This window comes from Sander vitreus, chromosome 6 (genome assembly GCF_031162955.1).
Source record: "Sander vitreus isolate 19-12246 chromosome 6, sanVit1, whole genome shotgun sequence".
Classification (NCBI taxonomy): domain Eukaryota; kingdom Metazoa; phylum Chordata; class Actinopteri; order Perciformes; family Percidae; genus Sander; species Sander vitreus.
Genome location: NC_135860.1, coordinates 33,243,654 through 33,266,414, shown reverse-complemented (window position 1 = coordinate 33,266,414; position 22,761 = coordinate 33,243,654). Strand labels below are relative to the sequence as shown.

Below are 22,761 nucleotides of genomic sequence, written 5' to 3'. Positions count from 1 at the left end.
GCTCGAACCTCCTATGGCGCCATTTTGATGCTACAAAGCGATCACCCGACGTTAGCATTCCATTGACTGCCATTCATTTTGACGTCACTTTGACAGCGAATAACTTTACATCTGAAGCGTTTAAAGACTCTATTTGTCCGTTGTTTATTTCTAAAGAAACACGACAATGTATAAAAGGCTCCATTACCTTGTATCTCACGTTATGGCTCCGTAGTAGACGTTTTTATAAAAATAGGCTAACGATTGTGTCATAACCACGCGACTTTATGTCTCATAGTAGAGGAATTACCGTATAGTACAGGAGAAGCTCGCAAGCAGTTTGGACTTACATTAGCTGTTTAAGTTTAATTACTAATGTTAACTAGCATTTTAGTTAGCAATAATTAGCCTGTGCCCATATTATCTCCTTACATATACCTACGCTCTCCGTCTCTGCTAGATTGGGAATGATTGAGATTTCTCTTGGCACAGCTACCAGAAGACTTCCAACTTTCAAACAGGTTGCTCACGTCACATTTACGTCGTCGCTCTCAGTTGGAGGCTGCGCAGTAACGCTCAGCCATCACCGGAAAAGTGCTTCTAATATCCTTCACTGGTCTCCGTCCAGAGCAACGGGATCTGTTGGTCCATTCTATATACTGTCTATGGTTGTCGCAGAGCAAACGAGAATAGGGCAACCAATACAATCCCTAAATTAAATGGCAAATAGTTCTTCAACCGAAATTAAATTAAACTTAAAGGTCCCCTAAAATAAAGCATATTGGCAATGATATCCAACTTGACGTATGTTATTTCGTTGTAGGACAGAATTGTTGAATACCATAACAATGTCGTCAGGCATCAGTGGAGCCGCATTCCCGCTTGCTTTTCCGCCATAGTTTAAACTGGCAGTTGTGGCTATGATCCGCGGACTGTCAGAATTTAGATTATGTTACGGTTGACAAGGATCGAATATTGCTCATACACACGTTTATCGTTCCTGTTAGTAGCCTATTACTAACGTAGCGTTAGCTAGCTACAATGTCTCTGCCTCCAGAGAAAGCTTCCGAACTGAAGCAAATTATTCACAACCATTTGCTTAAGGTGAGCAAACTACTTAGCTTTAATTTGCTATGCGTTTGCGTTATTAAACAATGTCCCCTATGTATGCCGTATGTATTTTTTTTATATAACGTTACGTGGTTTGATAGTTACGCGTAACGTTATGTGATTTGTTGAAGGGAGACTGCCTGGTAAAGTTAGCTTAACGATTCGTAAAATGCCATTCAATCAGCAAATGAATGTCACAGACATTGCACACATGATAACTTACATTCTATTTTAAGACCTGGAATCACTAAACTCCGTCTTTTATTAAGTTCGGCTGTACTAAATATGTAGATAGATTGTTTTTCGTTATTTAAAACATTATTCGGTTGTCATTTCCAAGCTAGGGTACTTAACGCCTGTCTAGTCTAACGTTAGCTTACAGAGGTCTGTAAGCAGACTGCTCTCTGAAGTAACTTTACAGTGCAAATAGGGGATCAGTAGTGTTTACAGTCTAAGGTTGAGTAGCACTAGGTAGAGATGCAACGATCCATTAAACAGTATTGTAATTAAAGTTAAAATAATTTTTCTTAGTAACGTTAACTGGTTCACTATGGAACCACTGTTTTTTGTGTTTACATCAAGTTATTCCAGTCTGTAAAGCATTCTCTATTTTACAAAACTGCATTTGCATTAAGAGTCTAATGCAATCCTGAGACCTATACCTTCCTATAGCTCTACTGAATATATATAAAAAAAATGAACTGATAGGTTCCATCTTTCTCATGAAGATTTTCAAGACTTGCACACCACTCTCCCCAGCACAGTAAAGAGGGATGATTGCCCGTAAACAAGCACAACATTGGGGCAATGTGATGACAGTTTTAGCCGCACTTTATTAATTGTGGTCTGGAAATTGGGGGAACGGCAGATACACAATTAACCTTAAATGATAAGGAGTCTTAATTCAGATACCTCAAAGAACATTGGTGAGGTCTGAGACATCTAGCTGTTCGTGGTGTTTATTCTCTCTGTTGGTTATCAGATGGACATCCATGGGAAGATCCGAGAGGTGCTGGCTGAGACTGTAAGGGACGACCGAGGCCCAGCACATCGAGCTCTGTCTGAGGTGGATTTCCTACATGCTCTGCAGCGCAGGGGCATCATAGATGATGTGATGAAGGACCTACACTTCACACAGGTTAGCCAGCACTTAGTCTCGCTTTGCCAGACCTTCCTCCACCACGCTGTGTAGGAAGGTCTGGCTAGTCCACACAGCATTCCTGGATGGGAGAAAAACGTGCTCTGGTTTATTGGCATTTCTTTAAACAAATCACAATCTTCATGTGTCATAAAGAGCCACGGTGCTGCTGCAAAATAGCCTCGTTAGGGAACTTGTTTTGGTGGAACGTGTGTACGTTCAAAAGTAGTTTTAGTCGTGCAACAGAAAACTCAGATTGGACAGATAGTCTAGCTAGCTGTCTGGATTTACCCTGCAGAGATCTGAGGAGCAGTTAACCATAGTCCTCACAAATCCACCAGAGGTTAGAACGCCGACACAGAGAAAGAGGAAGGTAAAAGACATCCAGCCTAAATGAGGGACATCCGACGGAATTTCTGGCGCCACCTGAGCTATCCAGGAAGTAGAGCGTCGTGGATATAGACTAGCCAACACATGGCAGGCAATTTTCAGATTTACATACATGATGATTGGTCGACAGCAGTTCCCTTTAATTGATTTGATTCAAAATTGAAGATAGACTCTTCCTAACCAAATGGTAATGATAACAACTGTCTTAAATAGGTTAATACTAATTTGAACCCAGATACAGATAACCATTTCTCCACCGAACAAATTGTATGACTTCAATCCCCAGCTGACTGTTTGGTACGTTTGTCATGTTTGTCTGTTTTGGTAGGAAGTACCCACAGATGCAGAAACAGGATCCCCTCCAAAGCCTGCTGCTCACTTTGTTGACAAGAATATTACTCAGCTGAAAAAAAGTAAGAAACGCCATTTACAAGACCCAATAAACCAACCTAATAGCATGGCCTATTTTATTCCGCTCATGTTGTCCTAGTAAAAATGTTAGGTAAAGCCATTCTTTTCTTTCTCTCAGCCAATATTGACCCATCCAGGCGGTACCTGTATCTCCAAGTGCTTGGTGGTAAAGCCTTTCTGGAGCACCTCCAGGAGCCAGAGCCTTTACCTGGTCAGGTGTGTTCTACATTTACGCTCTACCTGCACTTCCGCAACCAGAGGTTTCGCTCAAAGCCAGTGCCCTGTGCCTGTGAACCTGACCTGAAGGAGGGTTTCCTCTTAGAGATCCACAGAGATGGATCCACAGGTAAATGATCACTGTTGTCATGCTGTTGCTTCATGTTGCTTCAAGTGGCTATTTGTGACTTTCAGTTTGTGTTCTTACGCATGATTTTAGCGGCCCCTTTGGACAACCACATTGCGCAATCTAAAGTTATTTTAGGAATGAAATAGACATATTACATACCTGGGGGTCAGTTTTGAATCATTTTCAATATATTATCTAAAGTTAGTTTGTAATTTTGTCACTGCAGGCGAGGGCAGCAAAATGGCGGACACGACCACCATGCTGTCTTTGTGTGACCCGATTCACTTGGTGCTGATCAAGACGGACACCTCCAGTGAGACAGCGCTGGTCTCGTCCTACTTCCTGGACTGGAGGACAGTTCTCAGCTCGCCCAGTGGGAAGACCTGCTTTGCTGTGGAGCTGATGGGAGTTGGTGAGGAAGGGTGATTCTGCTGCACTGAATAACAGTCATAGTGTGATACTGAATTAATGAATGGATTTGTTTTTTTTAAAGGTCATGTCTCTATGGCCAAGAGTAAAGAATGATTAATGCAGTCCAGGGCTCCAGACTAACTTTTTGCCTTGGTTGCACTGGTGCGCCTAACTTTTTTTATTTAGGTGCACCAGCACAACATTTAGGTGCACCCAAATTTTTCCTTGCGTCGCCGTTAACGCTGAATGGAGATACACGATATATAGCTCTGTGTTTTTTTTACCAAGTGGGCTAAAGGTTCAGTTTTAAGTCAAAGCCACTCTTCACAAGCTTTTATTAAAACAGATTGTGATTAAAATAAAATGCAAAGACAGGGTTTCCTTCCCAGTTTGAACATATACAGCTGCAACACATTCAGAAAGTTATCTGAAATAAATAGCCTAGGATATATTAAAATATATACATCTCTGAGAAAGCTCCTTCACTTGTTTTCAACAACAATAACAGACTGATTAAAAGAGAGAGAGGACGCCCGGATAGCTCAGTTGGTATATATAGAGGTTTGACTCCGACCTGCAGCCCTTTCCTGCATGTCATTACCCCCTCTCTCTCCCCTTTCATGTCTTCAGCTGTCCTATCAAAATAAAGGCCTAAGTCTTTTAAAAAAAAAAAAAACAGGGAGAGAGGGGGAGTGCGATGGACTGAAGCGTATGCTACTCACAGAGTGACGGCTGACTCATTATGAATGGGTCCAGCACGGGTCGAATGCTCTTTGGCGGGTCAGCGGCGTTAAACACGTCTTGTGTAGGCTATGAAATGTCTGTATCGTCACTGCGCTGCATTTTTATGAACTATGATATTCTGGCCATGGGTCCCATCTCTCGCCCAGGACCAGCAGGCTCCGTCTCACACGCTATTACTCAACCAACTGAAGTTAGTTGCATTTAGTAACTTCTAATGTGTTTTTTGCCGTGGCGGCCGCAATAACAGAGAGTTACCAGCAGAAACACTGGTACCAATACAGGTTTCCCTCTCATACTTAACAATATACAGCTGTGTTAATAACAATTAAAGCTGTAGACAAATGTCAGCATGTGGACCGGCAGGGCTGTGTCTGTCTGCATGTTGCAGGGGAGCCCTATGTGAGTGAATTGGGGGGGGGGCTGCGCAGAGGAGAGATCCAAACAGAGGCACGGCTTTACAGAAGGACTGGGTCATGTAACGCAACATTAAACCATATCGATATAAACGACATTGCTTCGTTCGTGGAGAGGCAGATGCGAGGACGTTAGGTGCACCGGTGAGATCTGGGAACAATCTTAGTCCCACCCTTACACATTTTGCTTTTGCACAAGCTTTTTCTTTCAGATCCTTTGCTGAAAGTAGTAGTTATAAGTACAGTAATAGTACCAACAAAATCACAGTGATAGAAGCAGAGTAACCAACTGCAATTATAACCCCATTGCCCAATCAGTCAAGAGAGTCCTAAAGTCATCCTACTAGGGAACATGATGCAAGTAGAGCTATGTCATTTAGATAATTGTGTTTACAAATGTATTTTTTTTTCACACATCCATCCTGTAAGTTGCATTTTAGAAACCATTTTGAATTACACTATGGATTACATACAGTGGCACTCATAAGTTTATGAACCCATGCTAAAGTTGACTAAAAATGAATGCCTTAATTAAAAAAATGAGGAAAAATCCAATCTTTAAGGACACCAATTTTCTTTGTGAATGAATAATGTAGCGTAAATAAATAAATGTTCTTCCTTAAAATACAGGGGGCATAAGTCAGTACACCCCTATGTTAAATCCCCATAGAGGCAGGCAGACTTTTATTTTGAAAGGCCAGTTATTTCCTAGAGTTATATCCGACAATTAGTTATATCCTCAAACCTAGAGATTAACATGGGGTACTTTCCATAAAATCATCTCTCAATGCAAATCAAACCAGCTATTAGGCTAACTGAAATAAAACCATACCAATCTCTAGGTATGATGAAGGGTATGTGATGATGGGGGGGTATTTTAATTCCAAAGGCCAAGGGAACTTCATCAGGATGCATAGTATCCTGGATCCATGAAATAACTGGCCTTTCAAAGTAAAAGTCTGCCTGCCTCTATGGGAATTTAACATAGGGGTGTACTCACTTATGCCCCCTGTATTTTAAGGAAGAACATTTATTTATTTACGATACATTATTCATTCACAAAGAAAATTGGTGTACTTAACGATTGGATTTTTCCTAATTTTTTTAAATTAAGGCATCAGCTGTAAAACATTGTTTCCTGGCCTTTCTGGCTGGTGACCCCTTAAAATGAAGCAGCGTCTGCTTGCAACCCTTTTTTTTACTTCTTCATTTGAAAGAAAATTCAGTAGTATTTTGCAATAAAGATCAAAGAAAAGTAATTAAAAAAATCTAAATTTGAGTAGCAAAATACTTTTCTTCTTTCCTGTCCGCGTTGATAATGTTGTGACTCCATGGAAGGGTCCGAGCCCCCAGGCTGGTTTTTAACAGTACATTAGTAGGCATATACTAGAAATACGAGGTTTTTGAAAAAAACCTCGAGACAGTTTTGTCTCTTCCCAGCTCCAAGTATGTGGCAATAGCCTTCGGTAACATGTATTGGTGTATACTCTGTGTGTCTCCAGGTAGTGAATGTAAAGTCCCAGCTGGTGTTTTGACTGTCAGCATGGAGCTCTACCCTCCTCTCACAGAGACACTGAGCACTGACATCATCAGCACACAGGTCAGCACACTGGAGTCTCTCTCTGTTTATTCATGGCCTTCATTATTCATGAATAAAGTAACGCTGTCAACTAATAGTGAATCGGTACAACACAATTCCATTAATGCTGTTAAGAATCAATCTTCCTCAGAGTTGAAACATCAAAGCTCTATATGTAGCAGCTGATGTCACTGTGTGTTTCTCATTCAGCAATCACTGGAGAGGCAGAGGACAGCAGAGAAAGAGAGACTTTTCTTGGTTTATGCCAAACAGTGGTGGAGGGAGTTCCTGGAGATTCGTCCATCGCACCAATCCAAAATGGTCAAGATCTTTGCACAGGTTTGTCTAAATTCACATGTTGTGGGGAAAAAAAAGTAACCTTTATATGACATAGTTTTGCTTAGTTTTAAGGACATTTATTCCTAAAGTAGGCAATTTCTTTAGTCAATCTTATTAGACGTGTGGGGCAATTCCCAGGATAGCAAAGGGAATGGGTTACATACTGTATATGCAGACACTAAATAGGGAGTTCCTCCAAACAACCCAATTCATTTGCTGTTTGCCACTCATGCACAGGTTTAGTATGTTAGTGGTTAGCGGAGAGGACTTTTCATATTCCTAACCAGTATAGGGATTGATGAATCCTGAACTCTAACTTTGTCTCTGTGCTCTCTGTAGGATGAGAATGGCGTCAACAGGCCAGTGTGTTCTTACGTGCGTGTCCTGCGGGCAGGCCGGCTTCTAGAGAGCCCTCGACAGGCGGCCCGCTTCGTCAGCCTGCTGGCCCAGGAGAAGGCCCCGGTGGTGGGAGGAGGAGGAGGCAAGCAGGAGCAATGGTGCACATTAATGGCTTTCCTGTGTAGAGGGAAGGTAAGGAGAACTGGCTGGCATCTTGGCAGCCACAACAGCGATGGACTCATTTTTCAGATGACAATGCACTTACTGTACTGCTAGATCGTCAAAGACAGATTTATAGATTTTCACACCAAAATTCCAATTAAGTGCCCTGGTAATGTGTTTCATTAGTTCTAAGATGGAAGATCCCACCTAGCGGGCTCCCTGGACTTAACATTCTCATCTTTTTTATTAATCTATTTCATACCTGCAAACTAGTCGCTTTTTGGCGAAAATCACGTTTTGAATGGGAAAATGTCATCCACGTGAATCGTGTAGCTCCGAAGAGTTTTTATCGGGGGGGGGGGGGTCCGAGACCCGGTGCTAATACAGCACCGGTGCCTTAACGACCGTTATCTACCGGACCAAATAGCAACGCGGATTTCGGTGCCTTATTTAGGTGCCTCGTAAATGCCTGCGCTTCTCTCTGATGCTCCGAAAACGGACGTTAGAGCATGGGACGCTAGTTAACACCACACTCAGCAGCAGCTAACGTTAGCCTACCGCTAGCTAGCAGCTGGAGTAAACACGGTTAAAATGCTGACAGCTAAACGGAGTAAAGTGTGTCTGTATTTCACTGGAGAGGATTCCAACACCAGACTGTAGCTGCCGTTGTTATTGTGAAATACCTTTTTCCCATCCAGTGGTTGTTTTTGTAGTTTAAAAGGAATTTACTGGTGAAATAAGTTATTGTTATTACATTTTTAATAAATCATTTAATTTTGACCCTGTGGCCATAGCAATACACAAGCCGTTCTTTAATGTCGCCGTTGTGTGCGCCTTTTGTTTTGTTTTTAGATCAACTGTTTTAGACAAATACAATTGAACAAGGTGCTCCTTTTTTAAATATATATATATATATATATAGTGGGGGGGGAGATGTGTCACCTTTTTCAGCCCTTCTGAGTTTGCAGGTATGCTATTTACACGTTAGATATCCTGTAAATTATAGATCTAAGGATGTGAAAAACATCTTTCTTTTTTTCACGGCGTGTTAGTCTATTACCTCTTGTGGTTTAATACCTTGTTGGTGATATACTGTCTTTGAGTAAGTGCAAGGCAGTTGTCCAAACTCCCTTATACAATGGTGGCCTATGGGGAAAATCCTTTCTGGTTCGTAAATATAAGTAGCCACTGGACAAAATCAGCGGAAAGGCTGAGCACTTTTCGTGGGGGGCTGGTGAATGCATCTTAGCAACTGTCTGTATGTCCACAGTCCTGGGTCTACCGGGTTCCCTTTTTAAATGACGAATACAGACTACCGCCGCCTACTGGTATGGAGAGTTATTCCGTCTCACGTAGATGCGGCTGTAGTCTTTGCGGTGCAATTTTTGGCCAAGACCCAGGCAATGCAACAGTCTGCCTTCATTGCCACTCGTTCTTTGACGTCAGGTTGTCAGGGCCTTAAGAAGGATTTGTGTAGAGTCGACTGACTGATGCATTTTCATCTCTACTAGATGGTGGGAAATTTCCCAGACCACCACAGGATAAATGTTTCCTGCCTCTACTCTGTGAGCGGCTGGCAAGACAGACACAACGCAACTCTCACAAAGTGGCCCTTGTCAGCTGTGATTTATGAGTTTCATTCCAGGGGAAATTAATTTAGCCTCATCAGTCCCCAGCCTGTTTCGATGCTGCCGTCTATATTAGCACTTCTGGGGAACATATATCATTCTGACTTGCCCGTAGCCCGAGCCAGCACACAGCAGCAGCACAAGTCCCCAGCTCAACCCAGGCCTCTTTACCAGAAAAGTTGTACGAGTGAAATAAGAGTTGCTTACTGCCACGGACCATTTAGTGACTACAGAGCTTATTTCCTCTCCAGCAGACTGTTATTGTGTGCGTGTTCAACATTTCTGAGAAAGGCTAAGAGTGCAGTGAAAACCGGATATTGTATTTCTGTTTAAACAGACTGTTGTAGTGACGATGATGAATTAGACAAGCAACAGGGATGGTATAAGGACCGTAGTAAATCTCTTCAAATCTGTCTAAATATAGGGACTTATAATAAAGTTGTAATATTTAGAGATAAAAGTTGTAATAATTTGAGAATATTTGTAGTATAAAATCGGAATATTTTAATTATGAGTGAATGGAGCTCACTCGAGGCTCATTGTTTGTCACACCAGGGTTAAAATAATTACACTTAGTCATTACTTTGCAGCTCCAAAAAGCCTCATGAACCAATTTGAGCCAGGAAACAAAGTCCTGTTGCTCTTGAAGACTTTAATGTTAAAAATGAAAGTGAATTGGCCTTCTATTAAGGTTAAGAGAGCTCTGAACACTACACGTGATGTTGATCATTTACTTTCCACATTTCAAACTCTCCACCCGTCTGTCCTCCCCAGGGGGACTGTGAGGACCACGCCACCCTGCTGTGTAGCTTACTGCTGGGATTTGGCCTGGATGCATATGTGTGTGTGGGTACCAAAGCCAAGGTAACCCCACACACCTGGGTCCTGACCCGCGGTACTGATGGGAGCATCACCTTCTGGGAGAGTCTGACTGCACACAGGTCCAATTTTCTTATTTTTTTTGTCGTTCTTCAGTCAGTTGATAACTTACTAACGACTGTAACTCCCCTGTTAATAACATATTTATGTTGGGTTGGATACCTTTTTAAAAAAATAAAATAAAAAATGATCAAAAGATATATTTAGGTAAATTGTCTTTCATAAACGTCTCCAATATTTAACATTTAGAGTTTTTCTCTAACTGCTAAAACCAAACACTGTCTTAGAAATCATTTAAACTGCACTGCGTTTCTTCTTTTAGCGTCAGTTAGCTCATTAGCCAGTCTTTGTGTGTTTGTCAGCAGGATATCTCTGAATCCAATTTCATTTTTTGGTGGTTATTCATTTTTGGGATTTTGTCCATCAATGACTGTTTTGGCCATAACTCCCTATAATCTTGTAATGAAGATAGACTTCATTTCATATCATTTTTCAATTTGAAGTCCGTGATAGAAACTAGGTATTGATTTACACCAAGCAGTGTTTTTGAGGAGCTTTTTTTTTTTTTTCTTTTTTTTTTTGAACCATTTCTTTCTAAATTTTACAATTGTGTCCCAGCCATTAGAGTTTTTTTTTTTAACTTCCTGGTAGTACTTTCATTTGAAGCCTCCTTCATTCCTCACTCATTAACTGGACCTATATGTTTTAGGCAATTTCCCCACCATGAAGCTTTGGGCTAATTTAACAGAGCGACAGTACATTTTATCACATCTTAAGTCATGCCCTCAAAATGGCATGGCCCAATGGATTTGATAATTATTAATATCATTTTCTATCAGTTTTATTAGTATTTTTGCAATGACACTGATTAGCTGCGATGTCCCATGTGTATGGTCAGATACCTGCACCAGGCCATAGACCCAGATGCCCCGCCCCTGGCCCCCCAGCCCAAACCCTCTTCCCCCTACCGCACTGTGGGCTGTGTCTTCAACCACCAGACCTTCCTGGCCAACTGCCAGCCCACCGATGCTGTGGAGCTTTGTGTCTTTGACTTCCAGGTAAGAGAATGGTGTCCTATAGTTTCCCCACAGATTAAATACATTTTACTTATATTGCATGGCGAATTGTTGTATTTATTAATTATCATGGCCCTTTAGTGTTAAAAAGGTGCCACTAAAATTATATATTATATAAATATAATTATGCTGGTCACATTTGTTTCGTTGACGGGTATTGTGTTAATAGTCAGGGGCAGGTGAAATAACTTTCAATATGAAAGTCTTTATTTACACTGCATATTAAATTGGCCGGAGAAGATTGTATTAAATGTGCAGTGGTGATTTTAATCAGACAGAGGTCAATCTATATCCACGACGTTCCACTTCCGGGATTGCTCCGTTGCTGCCGGAAATTCCGCCGGATGTCACTGTTTTCGCCCGGATGTCCGTCCCCTTCCTCTGCCTTTGTGTTGGCATTCTAAACTCCGGTGGATTTGTGAGGACTATGGTTAACTGCTCCTCAGATCTCTGCAGGGTAAATCCAGACAGCTAGCTAGACTATCTGTCCAATCTGAGTTTTCTGTCGCACGACTAAAACTACTTTTGAACGTACACACGTTCCACCAAAACAAGTTCCTTTCCGAGACTATTTTGCAGAGGCACCGTGGCTCTGCCCAGTGCTTAGCGCCGCCCAGGACGATTGTGATTGGTTTAAAGAAATGCCAATAAACCAGAGCGCTGTGGAGGAAGGTCTGGCAAAGCGAGACTAGACAGAGGTAGTCTCGAGCAAAGAGCAGTGGGCTTGTGACTGGATGGTTGCCAGGGAAGTTGAATCTGCAACACTTCCACGTATCAGCAACTCCTGTCCTGTCATGTTACCCTAAAGACAGGCAGCAAATCCCCAGAGGCTACAGTGTAGTGGTTCTCTTGTGTGAATGGAAAAAGTAAGCCCAGATAAGAGCATCAGCTAAATGCCCTTTTTCCCCTCCTTCTTTCCTTTCAGAATCAGTCTCGGTGGAAGGCGATGAGCGAAGAGGCTCTGAAGTCTGTTTGCGCCCCAGGCTCCACCACCTCTCTGCCCCCTCTGCCTCCACTCTGTGCCCCATCTCTGGATCCTGCTGCTGCCAGCAACCAGCTGGAGCTGGAGATGCGCTACCTGGTTTCTGAGCACAGGAAGGTAAAACACAGTGCTAGACTAGATATGGACCCTTAAAGTTTCGGTGTTTTAGGTTATGTTCAAGTCTGCTGAGAGCATTTATGACAAGTAAAAGCTATGGTTCACATCCCATATGTTTCCATCCACCTGTTGTGATATGTGTTGTATGCACATATCAGTTTTAATATTACAAACCTGAGTGGAAATTAAAAAATGAAAAGTTGAAATATCACACAAACGCACTTGGCTGTGGTGGAAAGAATAATATGTGACGTGCAATGGCAACAGACGCAAATAAATCATGACGTACATGAAGCATGTTTGACTTATTTTTCACAGTCCGTTATCAGAAACTGTGCCTTTTAAAACGAGCCGTCAGTCATTCCCCGGCTGCAATGGCGGTGCAGAGACTCGGAGACGCTGACAAATCAGAACGAGTATTTATAATACAGGTATTTTCACACACAATGAGATTTTTTTTCTTTTTAAGATTAAAGCACGTAAAGATGTTCTAGTAGAAACCCAAAATACAAGTATGAACCTGAAAATGAGCATACTATGTGACTTTTTATATATAAAACAAACTGAAACGCATGTCATCTCATTGCGCATAAGAGTAGTGGATGGCAACACTGATTAATTAGCATTTTCTTTTACAGACTTTCTGGCCATTTGGTTAAAATTTATGCTACATTTGGATTAAAATTAAAAAATAATAATAATGTATGGTGAGACTAAAAATTGTGTGCGTGAGAGCAAGTTTAAAATGTTTTTTCCAGAAGTTGTTAAACCACATAGACTCACACCTTTGAGTGGAGAGGTGTTTTAACATAGATCTGACTCTTGCTGTTCCAATACACAACTATGTAAAAATCTGAATACTAGGCTTCAAAGAAGGTTGATTATTTAAAAAATAAATATACTTAAATTAAACTATTTATACATTTTTTTATATATATATATTTTTTTCAATATTTTGAATAGGAGTTTCTAACTGAAAGTATGACTGAGGAAATAGTGTTGAAAAAAGTGTGAAAATGTCTCCGTTTTGAACATTGTCTCCATTCATTTGAATGGGGAAAGTTGCCCGGAAAACGTTGAATATTTCGGAAAGGTATTAATGACAAAAGTAATAGCAGGAATGTCCTAATCGAGCTGAACGTTTTTATTTTTGAATGAGGTTTCTACGTTGAAAAATGTGGACGTAGTTAGGTGACAAAGTATGTGTATGAGAGATTTGGGTGAACTGACCCTTTACTTGCCACTGACCAAATACAGGTTAGGTGTTTTGTCTTAACGTGTAAAATGTAAGTGAGATTTGTTGAGCAAAGTATGAGCTCTTTGGTGCTCTCTCCTCCAGGACCTGGAACTGGCCACAGTATGGGACGACCACCTGTCCTACCTGCTGTCCTCGGCACTGGCAGCCTATGAGCTGGAGCGCTGCACTGGCGTCTCCTGTGGCAACGAGGAGTTCCAGGACGCAGTGAGGAGGGCGGTGCCAGACGGACACACCTTCAAAGGCTTCCCCATCCACTTCTTGCACCGCAATGCTCGTAGAGCCTTTGCCACCTGCCTCAGGTGAGCTAGTGGGTAGCATGGTGAATGCGTGGTTAAAAAAAATCCTTTGTTGCTATGGGTGTGAACTTAATGTTGGCAAGCATTTGTTCTATTTGAGTGTCAAAACAAAATCCCACCATTATATTCAGTGCAACCTCAGGTTTGTTTAGTGGCATCCATAAAGAAGGTTAGCTATGGCTAGATTAGACCCAAAGGCCCAATGGTTCCTCAAAACAACAACTGAACTTTGTTAGTAGAATGACTCTATAAAAGTACTGTGAAAACACCATTAGATAAGATAATTGACCCCCATTCAGAGTCACTGAACAGTCACTCAACTCACAATTTTGCCTGTGAGAATATTTTGTTGGCATTATTATTATTATTATACGTCAGACCTATGGCAGCAAATCCATTCCAGCTGCAGTGTATGGTAGCAGAGCCTGAACTCAGACCTCCTTGTAGAGGGTGCGAAAACCTTTATATTTAGATGCTACAAATTAAATCCAGCTACAAAAAAGCCTGAAAGTCGGAAGTTGGAGAGAAGTACAAGGAGTCGTTGCTATGGAGATGATACACCGTCTTGTCACATTGGTGTGAACTGGCAGCTTTCAGAGCACTGCAGAGCGGCGTGTTGCAAGTAGTTCGCAAATCTTTGGTCTGAACTGGGCTTAAGAGAGAAGAGAATCTCCCTATAAAGACCCACAACACAATTCCATGTCAGTGTTACATATTCTGCCAGACTTGAGCACACAGTGCTCAGAGTCCTGAGCTCCTGGCAACTGACATTAGACTAACATCCTAGACTAAAATCGGGCTTAAAAATTCACACCATCCCTTTCCTGTCTTAATTGTGTATAGAGATAGCCGACCCTCGTTAACCAATTATTAACCATTAACCTACGAGCAGGCAACTGAGTCCCAGTTCACCTGTGTGGGAGCCTCAGACTTTTTTTTATTTTCAGCATCCATGGAAAGCTGCGGATTTGTAACTGCGTCGCGTAGCCACGATGTTGCATGCATTGTTTTGGACACATGCAGCCACTTTCCCAGTATGGAATCGCTATAAGACCGCAGCTCTCCGCGGACACGGAACGTATCCCCGAAGCCATCTTCACCGCATCAATTAGTAGCTGCAAGTTTTTCTTTTTATTTAATAATATTGCTTTAAACTGACTATTAATCGGTCAAGATTCCTATTGGGTTGAACGGTTTAACGGTTAATTGTTAACATCCCCAATTGTGTGTTAGTTCATAGTTTCTGTGCCTGCAAGGGTTCTTGATAGGGTTGCAGTGTGCCAGGAATATTCCAAGTGGATGGGAATCAACGGGAAACATTAAATCAGACTCAGTGGGGAGTGAAACCGAAGCAGAGGGACAGACAGAGCTGGAGCCGAGCCAAAGTACAACACTTTTTAATTCATTAACTTGATCAGTTATCAGGCAAATAAAACGCTGATACAGATCATCTGCTAAACCCGCCTGATAATCGGTCTATCCCTACTCTCCTTTAGGCTACTGCATGCTGGTTAATTGAAATATAATAAAATATAGAATATGTTCACTCCAGTATTGCTTCTAGGTAAAACGAATATTCCATTTGTATCTTTGCATTTGTTCATTTATAAAAGACTTTGCAGTACTTCATATTCCATGCTCTGTGTCTCTTGTCACTTCCTGTGCAGGTCTCCGTTCTGTGACGAGATAGTGTGTTGTCGTGGCGACCATGTGAGGCTTGCGGTCCGTGTTCGTGTGTTTGTCTATCCTGAGAATGCATGTGCAGTGTGGCTCATGTTTGCATGTAAATACCGCTCTGTACTCTGACCACCGTACCCTAAAACCACCAGCTTATGTTGCACACAATATTTAATGTGTACGGAAGGACACACACGGGCCTGATTCTTTTATATTTAAATGAAGTTGTACTCACAGTTGTACTAACAGACATATATGTGGCTGTTGTCTTTACTGTGAAGTTTAGGCCTTTATTTTGTTGTCCAGGAGACTCTTCATTTGTACAGACGTTTACACTCAGAATTGTATTTATACATCTATTTTTGTAAATAAATGAAAACTTTTTAATCTTACTGTGTCCTTTTTAGTGGCCTCATTAAAGACATTTTCCAAGAATAATAATGAACAAGAATTCTTTCAAATGACATTAACTTTAACAACTAGTATATAATATATAAATATAGGAATATAAATTAAAGAACTATTTTGGTTGAGAGGTGTGTTAGGCAGTGACATCAGTAATGTTCATGTGGATGTGTGTACAGGTGCTGGTCATATAATTAGAATATCATGAAAAAGTTACTTTATTTCAGTAATTCCATTCAAAAAGTGAAATTTGTATATTATATTCATTCATATCACACAGAGTGATATATTTCAAATGTTCATTTCTTTTAATTGTGATGATTAGAACTGACAACTAATGAAAATGCCAAATTCAGTATCTCAGAAAATTAGAATATTACTTAAGACCAATACAAAAAAAGGATTTTTAGAAATGTTGGCCAACTGAAAAGTATGAACATGAAAAGTATGAGCATGTACAGCACTCAATACTTAGTTGGGGCTCCTTTTGCCTGAATGACTGCAGCAATGCGGCGTGGCATGGAGTCGATCAGTCTGTGGCACTGTTCAGGTGTTATGAGAGCCCAGGTTGCTCTGATAGTGGCCTTCAGCTCTTCTGCATTGTTGGGTCTGGCGCATTGCATCATCCTCTTTACAATACCCCATAGATTTTCTATAGGGTTAAGGTCAGGCGAGTTTGCTGGCCAATTAAGAACAGGGATACCATGGTCCTTAAACCAGGTACTGGTAGCTTTGGCACTGTGTGCAGGTGCCAAGTCCTGTTGGAAAATGAAATCTGCATCTCCATAAAGTTGGTCAGCAGCAGGAAGCATGAAGTGCTCTAAAACTTCCTGGTAGACGGCTGAGTTGACCTTGGACCTCAGAAAACACAGTGGACCAACACCAGCAGATGACATGGCACCCCAAACCATCACTGACTGTGGAAACTTTACACTGGACTTCAAGCAACGTGGATTCTGTGCCTCTCCTCTCTTCCTCCAGACTCTGGGACCTTGATTTCCAAAGGAAATGCAAAATCTACTTTCATCAGAGAACATAACTTTGGACCACTCAGCAGCAGTCCAGTCCTTTTTGTCTTTAGCCCAGGTGAGACGCTTCTGACGCTGTGTCTTGTTCAGGAGTGGCTTGACACAAGGAATGCGACAGCTGAAACCCATGTCTTGCTTACGTCTGTGCGTGGTGGTTCTTGAAGCACTGACTCCAGCTGCAGTCCACTCTTTGTGAATCTCCTTGTCACAATATTCTAATTTTGTTTTCATTAGTTGTCAGTTCTAATCATCAAAAGTAAAAGAAATAAACACTTGAAATATATCAGTCTGTGTGGAATGAATGTATACATTATACAAGTTTCACTTTTTGAATGGAAATACTGAAATAAATCAACTTTTTCATGATATTCTAATTATATGACCAGCACCTGTAAATAATACAGTGTAAGGTGTTGTGTAAAATAAAAGAGAAGTACCCAATGAGCTGAACAAAGCAAGAGAGTCGCAGAAAAAGAGCGAGACACTGGAATCTGGGGCTTCATAGAGCGAATCCCTGTGACCTCGCTCAACACAAAAATCACTCCCGGGTAGACAAATGGCCGTTGATTTGAGTTGCTGAGATATGTGAAGTTGGCAAACTTATTACTTTCTGCTGGACTTATTCTCTGTCCTGCGTTGCTTTGCTGCGTCTTTGATAAACCAAATCTTGCGTTAGGAACAGCAACAGCTACCCGCCGGTCGGACTGACTGCTAGTTTGGGGGGGGGTCTTTTTCTTTTCAACAGGTAAATTAGGTCTCCAACCTAACGTTAGGATGTTGACATATGAAAGGATTAATGACATGAGAGTTTATCCAGTTGTTCCTTATCCCCGTTTGCTCAGGGCCACCTGTTAAATAGTATTATTTATTTACATTGTGGTTGGGTCTATGGCCTGTGGAAAACTGGGCCCAGGAGATCTGGCTGAGGGACTGCAATCAGGCTGACAACAATGCAGACAGAGCAGTTAAGTGATGCAGCCCACACACACACACACACACACACACACACACACACACAAGCAGAATAATTTACTAATATTGGAAATGTATATAATAATAAAGTGTAAACCCTACATCTATATAAGACAAAATGACAACTGAGTGTTCTTCACTGACTCACTTTCCCGTTTCTAATTTGTTTTTAAGGTTAATGATTTTTAAGGTCTGAAAATGTCTTCAAATCTGGAATTTACGATAAGGAGGCCTTACATTTCATGTGGGACTCATCCGTTTTTTTTTTTTTTTTTTTTTTTTTAAACCACAATTTGACCAGCACACCATCTGGGGGCAGCTTCGCCACACAATTCTGTCATGTGGCGCTGAACATTTTCCTTTTTTTGTCGTAGTAGTCTTAAATTTCCCTTTTAGAGGACTTAAAAAAAGGTCTTAAAAGTCATTACATTTGCTGTGCAGATACCCTGGGTGGAAAATGATATAACATTATTACCATCATTTACGCGTTATTTTGGAACCCACGCAACCCACGCAATGCGAGAACCATCCTTCAATAGCATTCACACACTACTATTGGCCAGGCGTCCATGCTGTAAGGTAACGTAACCCGATTAGTTCAGGTCCTATCTCCTGACCAATCGGCTATCCTAACCTTAACCACTCGAAGTCAGTGCCTAACCCCAACCAATTAGGCTGCATCGTAGGGCGGGACTTGCCTAGAAGTTGCGTGGGATCCATAATAACGCATCATTTGCACTTATGCAAAATACACAGCATTTTGACAGTAATCAAAAGTTATGAAATAGCATTTTTTGTTTTCTTCAGTCTTTCCACCACTGCCACATATTTAAATGTATTGCAGTGGTGGCAACGGAATTAGCAATTATGTTGCAGTGCTGCTCATTGCCAGGGTAATATTAAAATAAGGAGAAACACATGGAACACATTTTGCATTAAAAAGATCTGTATCATAGGAATAAGCTTTATATGAGGTGGTTGTATTCTGAGGACTGAACATGTGATTTAGTCTTTTGCACTTTGTATGCAAGGACAGCGTTGTGTATTTAAAGGGAAGAATTTAGCAAATCAGTTTGGCGCTTCGCACTAACATTTAAAACTAAGCCAAAGCCATTATAAAAGTTATATTCATTTGTAATACATTAACACAGCACTAGATGGCGTCTTAAGACAAATGTTGGCTCACTGAATGCATCTGGCAGCTCTCTGTTCCATCCTGGCCTGTTTGATGCAATCCAGTAGTAGACCTGTATGCTTACTAAGAGCATCTTTAAATACAGATCGGATAAGATGACTGAGGTCGCTTCACCGGTCCGCTCCAGCCCCCACTGCCTGATAGAGCAAGATATAATCAGCGAGTGTTTATTTGATCAATAGAGATGCATAACAAATGGAACAATCATTAAGAAAACACCCGCTGTAGGGAGAACTAAAGGATGACAAATGATTTCATGCAAGATATTATTCACTTTTCGCAAGCCCCAATAAAGCCATTATTGTGGTTTGAGAGCCACTGAAACCCCACAGAGGAATGTTGATTTCTAATTTGAGACTGACTGATTGTGAAATTGCAGAGAAGGCCAAGTGACAGCTGCCTGGTTGAGTGAGTCATTGTGCGGGTAGGAGAAGTCAACTCGGAAAGTTTTGCCCTGATTGAAGTGCTCTATTAATTGACACGCAGAGGGTAGTTTTATTTGTATGCAATGCTTTGCTCGGCTCCTTTTGTTTTGTTTTTCCACTCGGTGCCACATTGCGCATTGCTGTTTGGAGTTCTGGGGGAATCGTTGACACGTCAGCCCCAAACTTTGACAAGAAGTCTGTGAGGATGGCCAATTAATTAGATTTTTCCGGGAGCTAATTTGCAATTCTGCATTCGCCCCAGAGTTGTTGAACACGCAGATCAGGAGGGAGGCTGAAAGAGCGAAATAGAGAGCTAATGAATAATTCCTCCCTTTTTCTGCATGTCACACACACACACACACACACACACACACACACACACACACACACACACACACACACACACGCACGCGCACACGCACACCTCCGCTCAACTCATTACTGTATACCTCAGGAAAAATGTACAGCAAAGGAAGTGTTTGATGCTGGGAACTCAGGTATGTTTTCAGCCCATATTAAACAGCAGCGCTCAGGTGTAATTGACTAATAAGTCCTGTGGGACAGGAGCTACAGTATAAAACAGGAAGAGAAGAGAGGGGGGTGCTAGTTTTCTAACAAGAATAACAAAACCATCACTCACATCTTGCACCTCAACATTGCTGCTGGCATGCAGTGTTTGCATTCAGGGGAGAGTTTCAAATGAAATATATTTCTGTATAAACTGTTGTGGTGATAAATGGTGTGTGTGTGTGTGTGTGTGCGTGCGTGCATGCGTGCATGTGTGTGTGTTGGTTTCTTAGTGCCACCTCCAGTACTTAGTATCATGTGTAAGAGGAAAGAACTTGAAATGAATGGATTATGTTAAATGGCTAAAAGATCATTTTAACAGTATAAATGGATTTGCAGCCTTTCTTTTAGTAATTAGTAATCAACTGGTTATAGATAGAATGAACTTGCAGGTGGAAATTATCGTGCCAACACTTTGTTTTTCACACATACTGTATAATCATCTCCCTCTTCTGAGGCGGCATACACTGCAAATGAGTATTTTCCATCCGTAGAAAATTCACCTGCAGTTCACAAGTCAATAACTGCATTATCATTTCGGTATTAATGGTGTTGATTGGAAGAAATATATTGCAGCTTGCAGCCAACTTTAGCATATTACTGTGGCATGTTTGTTTATTATGCCTCACAGTCAGAAGAATTGTCATTAAGGAATCATTGTTTTTTTTTTCTTCCTAAAAAAAACATCATAAATAATGTTAATAATTGAAAAAATATTAATTTGAAAAATATCTCTGGTACCACTTTTTTTTTACAAAATTGTTACGTCTGTGTCACGTGTATGTATGTATGTATTCTTTGCAAATTTTGCACTCAACCCATTCAGCCTTTTTTCTTATACAACAGTTTGCTTTTCTGTATTTATTGTTTATTTCATATTACTGTTTATTATGTTTGTTTGTTTGTTTGTTCATGTATGTACCTTTCACAAAGGCTAATTCCACATAAGTGTACTTGTTTTGGCAATAAAACCTTTTCTGATTCTGATCTCTTCGTACTGGAGAGTAAGTACTTGTTGGACCATTTTACCTTTGTCTGATGTCCCAAAATGCCTTGAGGTACTGCCACTGTTTTAACAACTATTGACCTAAATGTGGCAAAACTAAAGAATTGATAATTGACTTCAGAAAATGCGGTGTTGACCAGGAGGCGAGCATCATACATGATAAAGTTGTTTTTTTGGGGGGGGCATTTTAGACCTTTATTTATAGGACAGCTGAAGACATGAAAGGGGAATGACATACACGAGGAGTAAACCGATATATATGTGCGCCTGCTCTACCAGGTGAGCTACCCAGGCACCCCATATATGATGAAGATGTGCAAATCGTACAAGAATACAAATATCTGGGAACAGTGTTTGACTCGCAGCTGGAGTTCAACGAGAACACAGACTGTGTCAGTTGAGCGGGGACAGCAGAGAATTCATTTGCTAAGGAAGCTGAACTCTTCCGGTGTCTGCAAGAAACTTTAATGTAACTTTTATCAAACTTTTATCGGGAGTCTTTGATCTTTTTCATTTGTGTGCTGGTTGAATGGGTTGTCTGAATAACATTAAGGTCTGCTCCAGGTTTACTGGAGTGCAGCAGAAAGGCCGTCGCTCTCTGTGGAAGTAACAAGTGGTTCAGAAAGCTGAAAAAATAATAAGTCAACCTGACCTTCTAGGGAAGTTTATGTTTAAGTTTTAGGTGCCTGCACGGAAAACAAACTGTTATGCAAATTATTTTATTCCTTCAGCTATCAGGCTACTAAACACCAGCCGTTGATCTGTGCACTTGTTGATGTTTTGATTGTTGTCGTAAGTTATGTATTTATTTATTTTATTTACATAGATGGGATAGACTGTAAAAATGAATTGCCCCTTGGGGATTAATAAAGTATTCTGAATCTAAATCTGAATGTATGAAAAGGTAAAAAATATAACATTCAATAATGCATTTTAATTAGTGAAAAAGGTCAAATTGTTGGTGCCTTATGTGCTCACTATTCATAACGTATATCATACTATACGTTTTGCATAATAACATGTAGCTACAACATATGTGGTGTCCGTCAGTTTTCATAAGAATATGTACTGAACTTTGCAAGGATGGCCAATAGCCACCAGCAAGCTTTATGATTAACAATTGATCACTCAAAGGAAAATGAAGACAAACTAACATAACAACCATAACTATTCAATACAATACCATTAAATAATAATAAAACATACAGCTGTAAACCAAATAAACATATCTATATGTCGGGCGCCCGGATAGCTCAGTTGGTAGAGCAGGTGCCCATATATAGAGGTTTACTCCTCGACGCAGCGGGCCCGTGTTTGACTCCAACCTGCGGCCCTTTGCTGCATGTCATTCCCCCCCCCCTCTCTCCCCTTTCATGTCTTCAGCTTTCCTGTCAAATAAAGGCCTAAAAAGAAATAAACATATGTATGCTCTAAGCACATTGTATATGTCTCTCCACAGTACATCTTACAGCTTCTTACGAGCCCTCCAGAAAGCTCAGGTACTTTCCCCATTTTGTAGTGTAGACAATCAATCTGGCAAACTGTTTATATGGCATTTTTTTCAAACGCTGCCACCCTAGCCATCTCACAAGCCTTCCTTTTGGATTGACGGCACCCCTTTATTCCTCCATCCTCCTAAAACAATCTGTCGGGCTATCATTAAACTAGTCTGGACCCAGCTTCTTATGTGCTTATCCATCCTGTTTAGGATTGACCCATCGCCACTGACAAGCTTTAAAGCATTAGTGTAAGGTGACAATGCCAAGGCCACAAACGTTCAACACATCACGTCATTGTTCAGTATGTTGAGAAAGGGGGGCTGAAATGCGAGACTTCAAACTGTGCTAGGGCTGTAATCTCCCAGTCGACTAGTCGATTTATTGGTCGAT

At 41.0% G+C, this 22,761-nt stretch overlaps 1 protein-coding gene across 1 annotated transcript; it reads left to right on the top strand.

Annotated features, from left to right (window-relative positions):
- The first annotated feature begins 862 nt into the window (after positions 1-862).
- On the top strand, positions 863-15,666 carry cep76 (centrosomal protein 76). The gene is made up of 13 exons (XM_078253812.1): positions 863-1,083; positions 2,072-2,227; positions 2,946-3,030; positions 3,147-3,374; positions 3,601-3,786; positions 6,445-6,542; positions 6,732-6,860; positions 7,200-7,391; positions 9,764-9,930; positions 10,767-10,926; positions 11,870-12,043; positions 13,383-13,600; positions 15,265-15,666. Exons 1-13 carry the CDS (start codon positions 1,021-1,023, stop codon positions 15,401-15,403), a joined length of 1,995 nt encoding a protein of 664 aa, XP_078109938.1. The 5' UTR covers positions 863-1,020; the 3' UTR covers positions 15,404-15,666.
- The last annotated feature ends 7,095 nt before the right edge of the window (positions 15,667-22,761 follow it).

Coding starts and splice junctions, on each gene's coding strand:
- cep76 (XM_078253812.1), top strand. CDS start 1,021: ATGTCTCTGCCTCCAGAGAAAGCTTCCGAACTGAAGCAAATTATTCAC. Junction 3,787..6,444: donor TGTGGAGCTGATGGGAGTTG/GTGAGGAAGGGT, acceptor GTGTGTCTCCAG/GTAGTGAATGTAAAGTCCCA. Junction 13,601..15,264: donor GCCTTTGCCACCTGCCTCAG/GTGAGCTAGTGG, acceptor CTTCCTGTGCAG/GTCTCCGTTCTGTGACGAGA.